Raw genomic sequence first — 16,711 nt, 5'->3', positions numbered from 1 at the left:
CAGGGGATCAGAAATCACCTGACCTGGCACACACCAGATCTTTGTGCCACCTTTTTTATTTTTTCCCCCATCTGACCATTCTGTGCTTTTCCCTGACTTCCTACAAATCTGGAGAAGGCTCCTGAGCATCAGGGTTGAGCTCACCCTGCCATCCCTTCCCCTCTCTGGGGCCCTATGTACCGCAGGTCAGAGGTGTTACCTGGCAGCACCTCTTTATAGAGGAACATGCTGAGGTGTGAGCCTCTCAGGCTGATCTGTACTCACCGGTGCCGATTGCAAGGGAAAGGCTTTTGTGCTCCCACTAGCAATCGCCTGCAAGACGCACAGGAGCAGGTCTGCGGCCTCCACAGGCACCGCAGCACCGGGCAGCGCCAGCTCACCCTGCCTCTGGAGGCCAGGCCAGGCCACCCTCACAACACAGGCCCGGCTGAGGGGCCCGCAGACCCCTGGGGCACCCAGGCACTGCGGTGCCACACCAGGATGGCTCCAGGCACCTCCCCAGGCCACCAGCCCCCCAGGTCCCTCTCACCCAGACCCCGCTCCCGCCACGACCCCCCAACGCCCGCCCCACAAAGAGCGCCCCTGCAGCGCGGGCTTATAAAGCGTGCGGGTGGCTCGGAAACGCGAGCAGTGATTGGCCCAGGCGGAGGGGGCGGGGCTAGGCGGAACGATCTGCCAATAAATAGCGGAGGGGCCGGGCCGGCGGCGCAGCCATTGGCTGCTGGCGGCGCTGGGCGGGGCCGCGGCAGCGCGCGAAGGCTCGAAGCGGTTTCCTGCGCGGCGGGAGCGCCGGGGCCATGGACGCGGCCCCCGTCCGCACCGGGGTGAGTCCCGCTGCTCCGCTCCCGCTGGCGGCGCTGCCCGCGGCCTGCCGGGCACCTCGGGGCTTCTCTGGCTGTGGCGCGGGGGAGGCCTGGGAAGGGCAGAGGTGCAGAGAGCGCGGTGGCGGCGCCTCCTCCTCAGTCGCTCTCTAGGCCGGCGGCAGCCGCGCCGCCAGCGGGCCCGCGCCTCCGGTCACGGACCGCGCTTCCCAGCACCCCCGGTTGGCCCTTCCGCCTCGGCCCCGCGGGGGATGCTGGGAAAGCTGCGCGGGGCCTGTCCTTGCGGGCGCGGGGCATGCCGGGAAGGCGGCGGGGACCGGGGGGGTGTTCCCGGGACCCCGGTGGGGGGGGAGGTCGTTCCCGGTGTGTGTGTGGGGGGTTGTTCCCGGGACCCCGGGCGGGCCCGCGGGCCGGGCTGGGCAGCGGGACAGGGAGGGGCTTCCAGAGAATCCCCACAGGTGTTTCTGGTCCCTATTTAGTTAATTAATTCAGGTGAAATGCGGCAGTGGAAGGGTAAGATTTCACTCTTCTCACTCTCCTTATCGTTATCTTTTCGTTCTCATAGTTTTGAACAACAATCCGTCACCAGCCAGTGGGGTGACTGGTTTTTTTCTGGGCACAAGCTCATCGTTAAGCACTAGCAGAAGTTGGTGCGTGTCACTTCACTTCATACAAATACCAGATAATCATTAAAATACAAGGGCGCTGTGTCTGTAGCTGGGCAGGTAGCCAGGCCTGGGCACCAGACACCCTGGCAGCAACAACACTGTGTTTTCCTTTGTAGCTTCCCGTGGAAGATGTGGATTCAGCCTTGCAGAAGGGCCTGGACAGCGACTCGGACAGCGGGCAGGGCAGCTGCCAGGCAGGCTCCCCGGGGGGCTGCAGCCAGGGGACAGGCTCCCCCCAGCACACAGGGGACAGAGGTCTGTGGGGGAGCCAGGGCTGGGCCTGCTGGTTCTTGCCTCCAACACTGTATCTATTATAAATACCTTTTTAAGAAGCTGCCACTGCTTGAGCTGGATGATGCAATGACAGCTTCTTAAAAACCTGCCTCTTCTCGTGCTCAGAATGTGGGCAGACATCTGCACGTCTCTGAACAGCTTGTTGGCTTTAGGTACAGAAAAGGAAGTAAGAAATGGGATGTGAGGTTCTTGAAAAATTGTAGCTTTACTTTTTTTAAAAAAAAAGGTTAAAAATCTCTAAACATCAACTTGGGTCAATTCTACTGCCTTGTGGGAAGAAAGGGGCTTTGAAACTTGAGTTTAAGTTGATTTGCTGCAGGTGTTGGCATCTGTGAAATTTAACAGATGTGTAAATTTATGCTTAATGGATTGATTGTTAATGAAGTTCTGGAATTTTCCTCTTTGTAGCATGCATAATTTATCATCTTTTAATGTATTTTGTCAGATTCAGAGGAAGAGATTTTTGTATGTAAAAAAGCAAAAGGCAAGAAGGTGTTTGAGGACAGTGAGAGTGAAGATGAAGAGGATGGCAGCTCTTCTGTGCAGAATGACACTCTACGTGGAGACAAGGAAAATGAAGAGGAGAAAGAGAACATTAGTGCCCTGAGGAAGAAGAAATCTCATTGGATTCAGCAGGGTCTGCTGGATAGTGATGACAGTGACTCTGGTGACCAATTGCAGACTGAAAACCTTGAGAGAAGCAGAATGTCTGACTCACCTGAGGAGGAGCTGGAAGAGGAGAGACCCCTAAAATCAGGAAAACAGAACAGAAAACCTAAACAGCATAAACATGATTTTGAAGAAGAGGCAGCAAAAAAAGCTGTAGGGAAATCAAGAAGAAGGAAGCAGAAGGAGGGGAAAATTGAGTTAATTAAACAGCTGAAAAAAGAAAAGAAGCCCAGAGCAGAGGTATGTGTTTTGACAGGAAGTCTCAGATGTTTTCCTGACTGAGTTACATTTATTGCTATGTTTGGTTATTGTGTTCCCGTGGTTCCTGGTGCTGGTGCCCACATTCCCACAGCAGGTGTGGTATCCCCAGGGATCCACGGGACACCAGAGTCTGCCTGTTTCACCTGCAGAGAGAGTACAAGCTCTGAGACTTGATGATTTAGGCAGAAATTCTCTGAGGTGTTTGGCCTCATTGCTGGTTTGTCACAGGCACAAACAGCTCTGAGGTGTGTTCCAGCTTTTCTCCACGTGGCTGGGCTGGTTTCTGGAGGAAGCTTTTGGGCTGCTTGAAAGTTGGAGTTCTGGTCTAAATAAATGGCTACTTGTGGGGCTGTGTATTGCTATTTATAAAATGCATATTTTGGGTGTTAATTGACTCTCTCAGAGCCATTTTGGTCTTCAGTAATTATGGAAATTCCTGAGTTAGCCCAGGCACAGGGAACACTGCTCCATCAACCTGGCACTGCTCTGCAGTGGGTGGGACTGGTCAGGACACAAAACGCTCCATCAAAGATGGTCTGAACTTCTGGATGTGAAAGGACTGGAGGGGACCTTCTGAAATGAGTGACACGAATGCTTTATTCCTCTGGTGAGCAGGCAGATGGTGGTGAGAGGCTTCCTTTGAATGACAGTGGGTGCCTTCTTGATGACAAAGAGCTTTTTGACAATGGCTTAGGAGAGGAGGATGATTCCCCCCCCGAGGACGAGGAGTCGATAGAATCGATACGAGCGGCAGTGAAGAACAAAATAAAAAAACACAAGGTAACATCTGGCAGGAATGAAGAATTGTTGGTTGTCAGTGGGAAGTTGGGTAGCTGAGCATGAACTAAAACCCTTTTGGGGAATGGTGCATTCCTCCTGCTGTGACAGGGGGCAATATCCCCTGCTCTTTGTGCTTAATGTTGTCCTGGACATTTATGAGACAAGTAGATGCTTTGGAAATCTGCCAGGAGGAGTGTGCAGGGTTTGTGTTGCTTTAGGGGAGTACTTGGTTCTGCTGACCAGTGATGATCCTGTACCATTATTTTTTGGCTTGTTTGCCCTCAGTAGTGCCTGTGTATCTAGACAAAGAAGTGAATCTCTTTTTATGCATTTTTAGAACAAAGAAAAGTTTCCTGAGGGCGAAGGCTGCAAACATGTGTTTGATGATGAGGAAGAGGAGCCTGCATTGAAAGAACCAAAAAGGAAGGTGAAGGATTCTTATTTTTTTTAAGCCTCTCCATTGTTTGTTGCAGTGACTCAAATGCTTTTGTGTGCACACTGTCCAAAGGTTTTCTTGATTTGCTATTGTTAATCTTTTTTTAACTTGCTGCTTTATTCTGACTCTTTGATGCTTGGAAGGGAAGAATAAGCTATTTAGAAAGTACAGATAAAGTCCCATATTTTGTTTGCTGACCTGAGAAACCTTTCTTTTTTTTCCTTAAGGAACGAAAAGCAGCAAGGTTAAGTAAAGAAGCCATTAAGCAGCTACATAGTGAGACCCAAAGACTTATTAGAGGTAAAACTTAAATTATTTGTATGCAGAGGGGTATAAACTATTAAGCAATTCAGAGGAGAAATTGAAATCATTTACCTGAAAGGCTACAGCTGCCTCTCACCTTGCATGTGTTATTTAAGGTTGAAGGCTGCAAGACCATTGCAAAATACTTGTCAAGGTTCTTTGGGTTTTAGAGATCGCAAACACACCTCCAGTGAGGTTTTACATTTCCTTTCCCCTCCTTTCTCTGGCAGAATCATCTGTGTCTCTCCCATATCATGTGCCTGAGGCCAAAAGTGTTCATGACTTCTACAAGCGCAGACCTCGGCCAGCGTGGCAGGGAAGTGCCATGGCTCTGCTGAAGTAAGGGCTCCAACCCTCCCTGTGTTTCCTTATCAGTTCTGAGGATATCCTAACTCTGCTTTTGAGGAGAACCCCTTCTGTCTGCTGCAGGTGTTGTGTGGTGCACACGCCTGCTCTCTCTGCAGTCACTGCTTCTTCCTGGTTTAATTTTAGCTGTTGCTTTGACTGGGGAGTTTTGTTAAGAAACTTTCTTAAGCTCCTTTAACTCCCTGAGCAGCTGGCAGCGAGGAGTGTCTGTTACACAAGGCAGTGCTGCACTCCTGGCACAGTTGTACCACTGAAGTAACCAGGAGTGACTCCAGATGGAGTAATGTGCTTGTGCAGAGTTACTCTAATCTGGTTCAGTCTGGACCCCAAAATTTTTCTTGGACTATTTCTGCTTTTGAGTAATGTGTAGTAAAATAAGCTACTGTAGTCTAGGCCTCTCAGGACTTTTATACTGTGATAATGTAACTAATTAGCACAAACACTTTATGCTGCTCTGCCCTTCCTTGCCTCCTCAAATGAAGTTTTCCAGACTTCTGTCCTTCACCTCTTCCTACACACTAATGACAGTAATGAGAAGATGATTCCTTTCTCTCCCAGTTTGTTCCCACCCTCTTCTCCCCTTCCACAACAGCCATGGGTGATGTATTTATTTCTGCCTTCATCAGGTCCACTAAATACCAGCTGCCCCCAACTGAAGAACCTGCAGACACCAAGAACTTGAGCACAGATTGCAAGGATGGGAAAACAGAAGGTGGTCAGTCAGCAGCTAATGAAGCAGGAATGAGCCTTGGCAGAGATGTTGATACTACTGTGAACAAGCCTCTTGCTGATGTAGGGGAGAACTTGGCAGAAGACTGTGCTGGAAAGCCCAGGCAGGACAGTGATGGCTCCAGCACAGGCAGGACTGCAGCAGCTGATGGTGATTCAGAAGAGCCCTCCAACCTCCTCAGCACTGACTGTGGTGAAGAGCAAGAGAATGAAATTCCTCTGGCAGCTGAGGGAGATGCCCTTGAGCAAAGAGACCAAACAGCACCAGACACAGCCTGTGAAAAAAGCAATCGAGTGGGGCCTGGGTTGGTGCCACAGCCCGAAAAAGTGAGGAAGTCCAAGCTGGATAAACTTCGTGAGCTGGGAATAGACCTGTCCATCCAGCCAAGAATCTGCTCTGACAACCAATCCTTTATAAACCTTGATGAGTCTGATTCAAATAAAGGTACCTCATCTCTTCTTGTAGTCCTGTCAGGTCTGTCCTAGTGAGCAGAGTTAATCTGCTTTTAACTGGAGCATCTCTGGGGAGTGTTCAGGTGACAGAGCAGTCAGGAGTGTTCTCTTCCCAGTAGGGATTCTTTGTGTAATGTTGGTACCCATCATCTTGTGGATAAGGTGATTTAATATTAGCTTATACCAGTTAGATGCAAGTTAGAGAAAAAATAATCTGTAGTGGTTTGTTTTATTAGTAAAATAGCATGGTTGTGCAAATGTTTTCATTTTAAATATTTAGAGTTTAAAGTAACTTGCTTTGGAAAAATAATTATTCTCAACACCTACTCTTGATACAGCTTTAACATCTGATGCTTTTAAATGCTGTCAAATTAATTTTAATTTGCATTTTTTTATTTAATTGCCATATATTTAAAGAGCTGGAAGCCTTGAAAGCACGTTTCCTGAAACACACTCTTGGAGCATCCAAATCCAAAGGTGAACGGACCATAAACATGAACATTGTTCGTAAGGAAACAACATCAGAAGGGAAAGAGGAGCTGAAAGCAGATGTGGTGCCAGCAGTGCTGGCTGCAGAGAGCCTGGATGAAACAGCCCACACAAAGCCAGGTCAGTTTGGGAGGAGAAGGGTTCATGACTGAATTGGAAAACACTTTTTTTTTTCCTATCTGTGATTCCTGCTTCCCCAGTGGTGCCCTGTGAAATAGAGATGAAAGAGTCTTCACCTGTAAAGTTAGTAATTATCTTCTCTCTGCTGGATAACCCTTTAAGACCTCTTAGGTAGCACTGGCAGGACAGCCTCACTGCACTCTCCCCACAGACATTTCTCCCCATTTCTCCCCAGTTGATATAAACATGTGTCCAGGCTGCTGTTTTCCATCAGCCCTCTGAATTTAGCTCTCAGATTTCTTGTGAACTATTCCCATTTATTCCATCTCTCACACTTCCTGATTTCTATACTGCAGTTTCTCAGCATTGTGTGGATTTGCAAAGAAAATGATTGTGGAATGGGATTGTCCCATAGTATCCATTTTTAAAAGTAGATGAACTGGCTGGTTCTATGGGCACACATTATTTTTAGCTGCTCTTAATGATTTCATGTGCTGTAGCACATCTGGCCATGGCAACTGGATGCTCTCATTCCCAAAAGACAGACCCTCATTCAGTGTGCTGATAATGAGAAATTCTGGTAATTGATGAGATTTTGAGGTCTCTAAATTGAGCTCATTGAAACCAGCAGCTCCAGCTCTTCTGGCTGGCAGATCAACTCATAAAAAGATAAAAACAGAGTTATCTTGAATTCCCTTTTTATGTGTGTAGTCACAGTGGATTGAATGCTTGAAAGCAATAAAGTTAAGGATTTACTATAGTCACCTAATATAGTAATTAATTCATCAATGCCCAGGTGAGAAGCTACAAGCTCTGAAGGCAAAGCTGCAGGAGGCCATGAAGCTCCGCAGGACTGAGGAGCGCCAGAAGAGACAAGCACTGTTTAAACTGGATAATGAGGACGTGCTGGAGGAAGAGGAGGAGGAAGAGGAGGAGGAAGAGATGACAGATGAATCTGAGGAAGAGGAAGAAGGCAATGAGGTCTGTGTGCAACATTTTTACCTATTTAGCTTCTCAAATCTGCTGCATCTCTCCAATGAAGTGAGCTTTGTACGCTTAATATTAGGGAAATTGCCAAGAGTTCCTCCTAGATGCTAAAGAATAACTGCAGTTGGCTTGATCAGGGTTTGGATTCTCTAAAACTGAATTTATTAGTGTTTTCTTTTTGTATAAGCAGTATTAAAAAAACCCACAAGTGTATAAAAGATTTTGGTGCCACTTTCTCTTTTTGTTTAGGAATATATTGGCTTGTGGGGCAGGGTTTGCTGTGGTCTTTGCTGTTCAAAAAAGGCCAGAACAGCTTAGCTGGTTGAAGCACCTGTGTGTCAGCTCCTCAGGATGGAATAGGTGCCTGTAAGAGCTGTTATTGTCACTCAGCTTCATCCTCTGTTTGCTGAAACGTTTTCTTGAACGTTATGCAAGGGAGTTGATGGGTCAAAGCAGTGATCACATCTCTGTGCAATAACCACATCTCTGCTGTGGGTTGTTTTCTAGAACATGGAATTTCTGCTTGATGAAGCAGAGGAAGATAATGAAGAAACAGAAGAGAAACATCTAGAGGATGGTGATAAAGAAACTGACAAAGAGTCAGTTGATGGAGAAAAGCTGGAGAAATCTGTGCACTGTGATTCTGTTCCCAAACCACCTTCAACAGAGTCAACGTTGATGCTTTTCAAGGACAGCTCCTCAAAAATGGGGTAAATAAACCAAGCTTTAACGATGGCACTTGTGAAATTTTAAATTGGATCAATACACACAGGTGTTTTGATTTAAAGTACTTTTTATACATATTTGTCTTGTTGCAGTAGTTCTATGTGCAGTCATATATATTTTCTTGTAAAAAATTGACTGAAACTGTTTAGTAGGATAATCTGTTTCTTAATCAAAGTCTCCTGGATGTATTTGTGTGTGCTACCATGTTTTGTGCAATTAGGTTTGACAACAGATAATGGAGATTCATCCTGTATCTAATTGGCAAATACATTTCATTTATTGACTTGCAGATATTCTCTTCCTGATGAGAAACTTGAAATGGAAGAAGCTGCAGACAAAGGGCCTACCAAGTTAGGTAAGGTAGAACTAACCCTGCAGCATTTGACTCTTCCTCATGCTCTATTCACCTGTCACATCTAGAAGTGTCTATTTGAGATGGGTATTCAATATTTTAGCTGTTCCATCACCTGTGTTGTTGTACAGTGTGATTATAAAAGTTCAGACTGATAAAAGAAAAATGGGAGGGCTTGAAAAAACTAGAGGAAAATAAAACTTAATACTGGAAAAAAAATATAGAAACAGAAAACAGTGAGATGCAATTCAGTGGAAAAGTGCATGCATCCTCCATGAAGCAAGAAAAATAGTGAGCATTTAGCAAGGTGTCTTGAAGCTTTGCTGGATCACAAAAAAAAAGTCAAGCACTGTATTTAATGATTTTTTTCAGAGGATGAGGATTCCTTTTCTCTGCCCACCCTGGCAAAGGAGAGCAGCCACAACAGCAGCTTTGAACTGATTGGCTCCATGATCCCCTCCTATCAGCCCTGTAACAAACAGATGTCACGGGGGGGAAACTTCTTGTCTGCAGCAGGAGGTTTCAGGTCACCTTCCCCAGGTTTCTTCAAAACCAGTTTTATCAGCTCTGCTTCCAAGGTGAGGTTCTCAGTCTGGTTCCCATTGTGTATTAACAGTGGGCAGGGAATAAATGTGTTATTCTGACACTTGGATCTGTCAAAAAAAAACCTCACCAGGACAGGGCATGGAGCCACATGCTTCTGTCTGAGTAAGATTTCAGAAAAGTAAACTGTCCCTGGAGTTTAAAACATCTCCACGTTGGCATGGATACAATTTATATTATATTGTATTCTAAAACATCAAAGAAAAGATCTTATCTGGTTTTAGTATGTAAAATACACACATTGTAACTATTTTTTTAAGCACGCTTCTATGGGTTACACAGCAGCTGATGTCAGTGAGCTCCTAGGGTTTATCAGAGCAGTGTGGACATCCTTGGCTCCTGCATGGTGTTCACCCTTTGAAACAGCTTCAATGTTTGATCCCACTCTTGCTTTTGAATTCTAGGCTTGCAAAACAAATAACTTGTATATTCTTATATTCCTTTGACTAGAGCTCAGGAAAGACGTCTGAGCCCTCTCTTCCCATCGAGGATTCCCAGGACCTGTATAATGCCTCTCCTGAGCCCAAGAGTTTATTTCCAGGGGCTGGGGAGTCACAGTTTCAATTTTCTTTGGAAGATGACACCCAGAGTCAGCTTCTTGATGCAGATGGGTAAGTAGCAGGTGTAAAGGTGCTGTTTGGTGCCCTTGAACACAAACAGGGTGTACAGACCAGCAAGATTTTTCTAACCACAGACTTTCTTCCAGGTTCTTGAATGTTGGACAACACAGGAATAAATACCAGTCCTCAAAGCACCAGCTGACTCTGGCTAGTATGGATGAGAATGCCATGGATGCCAACATGGATGAGCTACTGGACTTGTGCTCTGGGAAGTTCAGCAGCCAGGCTGAGCATGTGCCAAACACCAGCAGCCACAAAAAGCAGAACATGGAAGAGTTGCTCAATCTTTGTTCAGGAAAATTTGTGACTCAGAGTATGTCCTGAATTCTGTTTTATATAACAATTTTTTTTGGTCATATAAATTCATAAGCTTTATGCTGAGATCCCCTTTAGTTCTGGGAACTATTGCAGAATGTGGAACTTTGTCTCCTTTGTGAGCACATGCTACCTGTCATTTCTAGAGTGCTCTCTGACATCTCAAGAGTATAAAGACATCTAATGAGTTGCCATCTTATTACTTTTTATAGCAGGTTCTCCCACATGGGCATCTTCTGTATCTTCCAAGGCAGAAAAGGACAGTGACACAGAAGATCCAATGGCAGAAGCTCTAGCACTTTGTTCAGGCTCCTTTCCCACAGACAGGTTAGCATTGTTCCCTCTCAAGTTACAACAGTTTATGGAGGTAGTTGTCTCACTCTTGTGTTTTCTTGTTTGACACCAATTGAAAATGCTGTGAGCAAAAGTGTGGTTCCTTTTGGAGGTGAAAGGCAGGAATGTTGTAAATTGCTCAGCAGTTACCCAGCAGCATATACTGAACTACTGGGAAGGGAAATTCTTCTTTGTTTTTCACTTATAATGACATGAGTTGAGGAATTGCCATCAAACTGAGAAAAGGTGTTTAGAAGGTAGGACTTTGGGTTCTGTTCTGGGCTGTTGCCAAACTACAGGAATCATAACCCAATGTTAGCAGTTGCCTTTTCTCCATTGGTTAAACTAGAAAGGTGTATGGCTGCCTGGCAAAGGGCAATGAGGCTTAACAAATGGGAGTGTTAGAAGGATCCAAGAGGAACTTTCAAAGGAAAGAAACTCAAGGTTTAATACTTGCCCCGTGGTTTCTGCAAGTGAAGACCTGGGATCTTAAACCACCAATGTCAGTGGGGATCTGGGGCATTCAGAGCTAAGTGCTGTGCAGAGACTGTAGCTTTTTGAGTACCCATAGGTGAGAGCAGCTGTCCTGATGGTTGAAATCCTGCCTTGAATTACTGTGAGGCCATCACTGAGGTGAAATGAAAACATGCATTTCTTTCACTTACTTCCCCCTCTAGGGAAGAGGAAGATGAGGAGGAGCAAGAGGAACTCGGTGACTTCCAGCTTGTGACAGATGACAACGCCTTTGATAGCGAAGAGGTATGAGCTGGTGGAGCAGAGCAGCTGCTGCAGCATTCTGACTAACAAAGCTCCTTGCTTTTGTAATATAACCATCAATGCAAAATACCCTGCCTTCCACAGCAAACTGCTGACATGTTTAAGAGCAATGTTTGGATCTTTTAAAATGTCTTCTTAATATTAAGCTGTACTGGGTAAAGCATCTCAGCATGGCAAAGCCTATGGTGGTTTAGTCTGTGGCTCTTGGCTGAAGCACAGGAGCAGCTGCCAGTACAGAGCAACCCATGTTCAGAAATTCCTGCATTTCTGAAAACTTCATCTTTGCCAGGACAAAAAAGATGGAGACAGTGATGCTGAAGAAGCAGAAACAAGTGATGAAGAAGAACAACTGCTGAGACATAGACACGGCTTGAAGAAGAAACTGTAAGTACATCTTTTTAGTATCTTAATTGCCAGACAGAATAAAATATTAATAGCACTAGAAATTTAGTCTGTAATTATTCCCTGCCCAGCATTAGAGGCTAGAGTTTCTGTGGTGTTGGCTCTGGCTGGTTTTTTGCTTTGGTGCTGTCAGGTTGCATGAGTTCAGCTGTGTTGCTGGGAGGTCATGGAGGATTTACATCAGAATTCTCATTATAGATGGAAATCAAAAGGGCACAGTGAAAGCAATGCACATTTCTTTGACCAAAAGAATGCAGTACTGCTGCCCTTCCTCATGTCTTAAGGTCTTTGTGTTCTAGTAAGTTAAACATCTAGTTGGCAGTTATTGCCATCATGTGGAAGGCAACTGGTGAGGGGTCTGGTGGATGCCAGTGGTTTGGGGTGTTGTGTGTTGGGAGACTGTGCATGGAATGGGCAGGAGCTCCAGGATTAGTCCTTTAAAAAGGAAAGATTAATCAGTTTTAGGGTGCATGTTAAGTTTATGTCAAAAAAATAAATCTTGCTTTCACAAGATCTGTGTGATGATTACTACCAAATGGGATTCTTTTAATGTTCTTTTACAGAAGACTGCAGGATTTCATGGAAGATGAGGCAGAGCTGTCAGGGAGTGATGTGGGAAGCGAGGATGAGTATGATGGTGAAGACCTGAATGAATACGAAGAAGAGATTATTGATGAGGAGCTCCCTAATGAAGAGGAATTAGAAAATCAAATACAGAAATTCCACATGTCAGTGACAGTATTAGTGTGAATGTGTGTGTGTGTGTGAAGTCCTGGCTCCTGGGTGTGACCTGCCTAACCTCCTCCCTTTCTCCTGCTCCAGGAAGGCGATGCTTGATGATGACAAGCGCCAGTTGCGCTTGTACCAGGAGAGGTACCTCCTTGATGGAGACCTGCACAGTGATGGCCCTGGCAGGATGAGGAGGTTCAGATGGAAAAACATAGGTGCTGTTCTCACCCATAGTTATGGATGGGGGGGTGAAAGACTGGAAAGAGTATGTGAAGTAACACTCAGCAGTCCTTCAGAAGTAGATAAAGTCTCTCAGAACTAAATTGGTTTGGGAGGGGTTTGGTGGTTTGGGGTTTTTTTTATGGCTCTCTTAAAATTGATAACTAATTCTTTTTTTCTTTGTTTAGATTATGCTTCCCAGATGGACTTGTTTCAGAGAGATTCAGATAATGATGATGAAAATGAACAGTTTGATGAGACAGAAGCAAAATGGAGGAAGGAGCGATTTGAGCGGGAGCAGTGGCTGCGGGAGCAGGTATCGGTTGCCTGCAAGACAGGGGCCTTGCTCAGCCTTCCTGTGTGCTGTGGCTAGATGTGAGGCTTATTTTGTCAAGTTAAACTCTGGAAAAAATGCCATTCATAAATGGATCTTTGTTTTTCATTGTGAGTTCTGCTGTTTCCCCAATTCTGTGGTTTCCCTTCTGTGAGTGTTGTACAGAGAGGAGCTAATTTAGAAGGGAGAGGCAAAACCAGCTGTGTTCTGAAACAAGTCAGAATAAGGATGATAAAGTATCCAAGAAATTACAATGAACTTTTACAACAGAAAGTAAATAAAAATGGGTATAATAATTTACCTAATTAAAAGACTTGGTCTACTTAAAACACTGCATGAAATGTTTGTTCTCAACATGAACTTTCAGTTTTACAAAGTGTCTTCTCTCTGCTACAGAAGGAAAAGAATATGGAGCAGGAGGAGGAAGAAGAAGAAATTGGTGAAGACAGCCAATTCATGAAACTAGCAAAAAAAGTAACTGCCAAGTCCCTAGAGAGGAAAGGTAAGCTTACTTTTTATTGAAGGGACAATCAAGTGAGAGAGAGTTTAATTTCCAGTCATCACTGGTGGTCACACCAGTCCAAGCTTCATGTCTTCCAGACTTAAAAAGCTAAGGTTATAAAAGCATTGAAAAGATGCAGTTTGCAAGGTCAGTGGCAACTGTGTGTATTTACTTAATAAAATAGCATGTTACTTCTTGAAAAAAAAGTTGTAGTGGAAATAAATTCCTCTGCATCTTTTAGTCTTTTACTCTTCCTTTGCTTGCCTTTAAGCCTCAGAGAAGGGGGCTGTAAGTGATATTCAGCCTAGCAGTTTCTCCAGATATCTGTGACTTAAGGAAAAACTGTCATGTAGTGATAAAAATAAATGTAAAATTTCCTTGGCTGTGACAAAAACGTGACTCCATGTGTGCAAAACTGTTCAAAACCGAATTTCCCCTCTGACTGATAGAACTAATTGTCAGAGTCATCTGTCAGTTGTTTGGCTCATAGTAGAGTTTGATGCAGGTTTTGTTTTTCCCTGCAGTATTTACTGTCTGCTGTCAATTTTCAGTTCTTCAGTTTGATATAAAATTGTATATTTTCAAATGAAGTTCAGAAACTGGCATGTCCCTCTTTGTCTCTGCTAGCAAGCCCAGCAGTGGTGGTGCAAGAGACAACTCTGTTGCCCAGGAACCCATTTGAAACCTTCAGACCTGCCAGTGACATCCAGGTTGGTGATGGTTCTGAAAATGGTATTTCCAGGCTGCAGCTGTAGAGCCTGGCCAGGGCAGCTCCCCCAGATCCTGGTTTGCATGCTCTGAGTAACATTTTAGCAGGGAGCAATTTTTCTCTTAGGAGTAACCTACCAAAAGGGCTGACTTGCTTGTGTGAGCTGCTTTAACACCATGTTTCTTTGCTCTTCAGATAAAAAGTGGGTCTCTCTTGAGCAGACCCAAAGCTGTCCTGCAGAAGCTTGCAGCCATGTCAGATCTTAATCCCAATGCACCTCGAAATTCAAGGAATTTTGTCTTTCATACACTTTCCCCAGACAAAAGTGAAGAGGCAAAGGAGAAATCAAAACTTCAGGTAAAGATTTGTGTGGAATGTGCTGCCACTTGTGGGGATTGTTTGGACACACAGGCCCTTGGCACTGCCTGGTTTAAATATTCCCTAGGATTTCCTGGTTTGTGCTCTCACAGCAAATAATTCTTTGATAATTCAAGATTTAAACTGATTTGGAGATACTGTATATCCTAATGTGTCCTGCTCCCCTGTAGGTGAAGAAGAGAGGTCCTGCGGCAGCAGTAACACCTCTGGCCAAGCGGCCCAGGGTGGACAGCACAGAGGAAACCAGTCAGAGCCGAAGCATATTCCAGTACTTGGAGAGCTGAATGTTCCTGTTCAGAGGTTGGATCTTATCTCTTTGCCAGTTGTGGCTTGTTTGGCAAAGCTACCAGCAGTCATCAGGAAGGTCAACAGATTGCTGTATGTTCTCCTGCTGCCACTTAATTCACAAGTTCCAGTCATTTCCAGGCAGTGGTCTTTATTCCCTTTTGTTTGCTCTTAGTGCTCTGTGGCAAATGAGAGCACAAAATCCATGCTTGGTTTGGAATGAAATGTTCACTTGGTCTTCCCCAAGCATTAAGGGAACTTACAGTAGTGTATGTTGTCCTCACAGGGTCACATGTGTCTGTGCTGTCTGGGAACACCACTGTGACCCAGCAGTGCTGCAGACAGCTCAGCACAGGGAGGAGGGATTTCTGCAGCTGTGGGGAAGGAGGGAGCAGTGATACTGTGCCAGAACAGTCTTGTTTACACCTGCAGTACAAAGGTACCTGTGGCTTCCCCCAGGGCCTTCTCTTCTCTCATGCTAAGTATTTATTAGCTTGACATTTTAAGAAGCTCTAATTTATATTTGAAATGTAGACTTCTAAAAAAGGTCCCAGGCTTTTATGAGGCAATATGATAAGGTTTTCTTTCCAGGTTTTTATTCCTGTTTATTCCATTCTTACACATGTGTATGAGTGTGTGTGTGGAGAGAGGGAAGAATGTAACAGATGTGGGAGAGGAAAAGGTGTGACAGGTTTTTTATTTGCTTTTTGGGGAGGGGAATTTAATTGTTTTACCCAACTGAAGCCTCTCAGATCCTTCATTCCATTTTTGTCAAGCAAGCTGCAATCACCCAAGAGAAACCAACCCTTTCTGAGCAGCCAATCATCAAAGGCCTTCTCTGGAAGGAGGAAATTGGATCATAAGGATCCATCATTCACAACTATTCTAAATAGCTTGAAAGAAACTTGAGACAGAATATACAGCATTTCTGATTACATGTTAAATGTGTTCCAGTAGAGACCCAAAAAGGGTAAGTCCTTCTCTGGAGGACTGAACATCCTGCCAGGGCTCCATGTCCTGTACTTGCTGCCTCTGTGGGAGCAGCATCCTGAACTGTACATTTTGTAACATCATAAGCATAAGCCTGGTGTGCTGCATGTAAAATATTTTACTGTATATTATGTTTATAAATAATTATGGTACTAATTGGAGGGCAACTTTACAATAAAATGTCTTTAATTTTGGAGGCTGTTGGAATTAATTTACAGTATTTCCCTCAGTTGTGTGTATATGTTGTGGGTTTTTTCCTAAATATTTGTCTGTCTGTTTTTTTATTACTGCTTTTGTTTTGTAGCCACAGCTCAGCCACTCACTAGGAGCAGCTGCAATAATACTGGAATACAAGGAAAACAGCCCCCCTGTGTTTATGAGTGTAAATTCTCAGGTCCCCAAGTCTTCCACTTTGGTTTGCATCAATTTCTTGACCCTGAGACTGTTTCTTTCTACTGCTTTAATAGTTTGTGTTTTCTCAGTTCCTAGACAAAACTTCCTTTATCCAGCTGTTCTAAGAATTAGTTTACCTGGGATGTGAGGTTTAAGGAGGAGAAAGAAGGAGGCAAAGTCATTGGTCAGATGTTTCTGGAAGAACAACACAGCTGAATGTCCAGTTAATTTTCTACCATGGTCTTTGCACTGATTTGTCAGTTACACTAATTCAGCACAGACTTATTGGACAAAAACACTGGAAGCTGCAAAATTCAGCATCTGAACATGGCTAATCGTGCTGCCACTAGAGAGCAGCAAGAGAATGCCTTTCCTCTAGCAAAGGGGAATGGTCAAAGCTTAAACTATGCTCTGGACTCTAGAGGAAATTCTTAGTTTTCCATGCTCTGTGGAGTTGCAAAAGATTAAATGTATCTAGACCTGTAATTGCCTCATTTTTGCATTAAAAGGTAGTAGCTTGAGGAACACCTTTAGAGGGTTGGCTTTGTCCTAGTGGTCTTACTGGCCTCTGCTCACCATGTCCTAGCCACAACCATGGTGTTTGTTTAACTTTCCCTTTAGAATTTTCCCTTCAAAATATGTTTTGCTCAGTCTGGAGCCAAGTGGAG

General features: G+C 44.7%; 1 protein-coding gene across 2 annotated transcripts; it reads left to right on the top strand.

Annotated features, from left to right (window-relative positions):
* The first annotated feature begins 765 nt into the window (after positions 1-765).
* CLSPN (claspin) lies at positions 766-15,844 on the top strand. 2 transcript variants are annotated; one of them, XM_051638225.1, is made up of 25 exons: positions 766-824; positions 1,606-1,744; positions 2,229-2,692; positions 3,329-3,493; positions 3,831-3,920; positions 4,157-4,229; positions 4,463-4,571; positions 5,225-5,772; positions 6,198-6,389; positions 7,186-7,370; positions 7,884-8,086; positions 8,393-8,457; positions 8,827-9,032; positions 9,508-9,668; positions 9,764-9,990; positions 10,208-10,319; positions 11,003-11,084; positions 11,392-11,486; positions 12,068-12,232; positions 12,327-12,448; positions 12,641-12,768; positions 13,183-13,288; positions 13,916-13,998; positions 14,193-14,354; positions 14,546-15,844. In XM_051638225.1, the coding sequence occupies exons 1-25, from the start codon at positions 798-800 to the stop codon at positions 14,657-14,659; spliced, it is 4,023 nt and encodes a 1,340-aa protein (XP_051494185.1). In that variant the 5' UTR covers positions 766-797; the 3' UTR covers positions 14,660-15,844. The 2 variants fall into 2 exon arrangements, with proteins under 2 accessions (XP_051494185.1, XP_051494184.1); XM_051638224.1 differs by having other exon boundaries at positions 10,205-10,319.
* The last annotated feature ends 867 nt before the right edge of the window (positions 15,845-16,711 follow it).

The sequence above is a fragment of the Apus apus genome, chromosome 21 (assembly GCF_020740795.1).
Source record: "Apus apus isolate bApuApu2 chromosome 21, bApuApu2.pri.cur, whole genome shotgun sequence".
Taxonomy (NCBI): Eukaryota; Metazoa; Chordata; class Aves; order Apodiformes; family Apodidae; genus Apus; species Apus apus.
The sequence above is the reverse complement of the archived record's forward strand: the minus strand, read 5'-3'. Positions and strand labels throughout refer to the sequence as shown.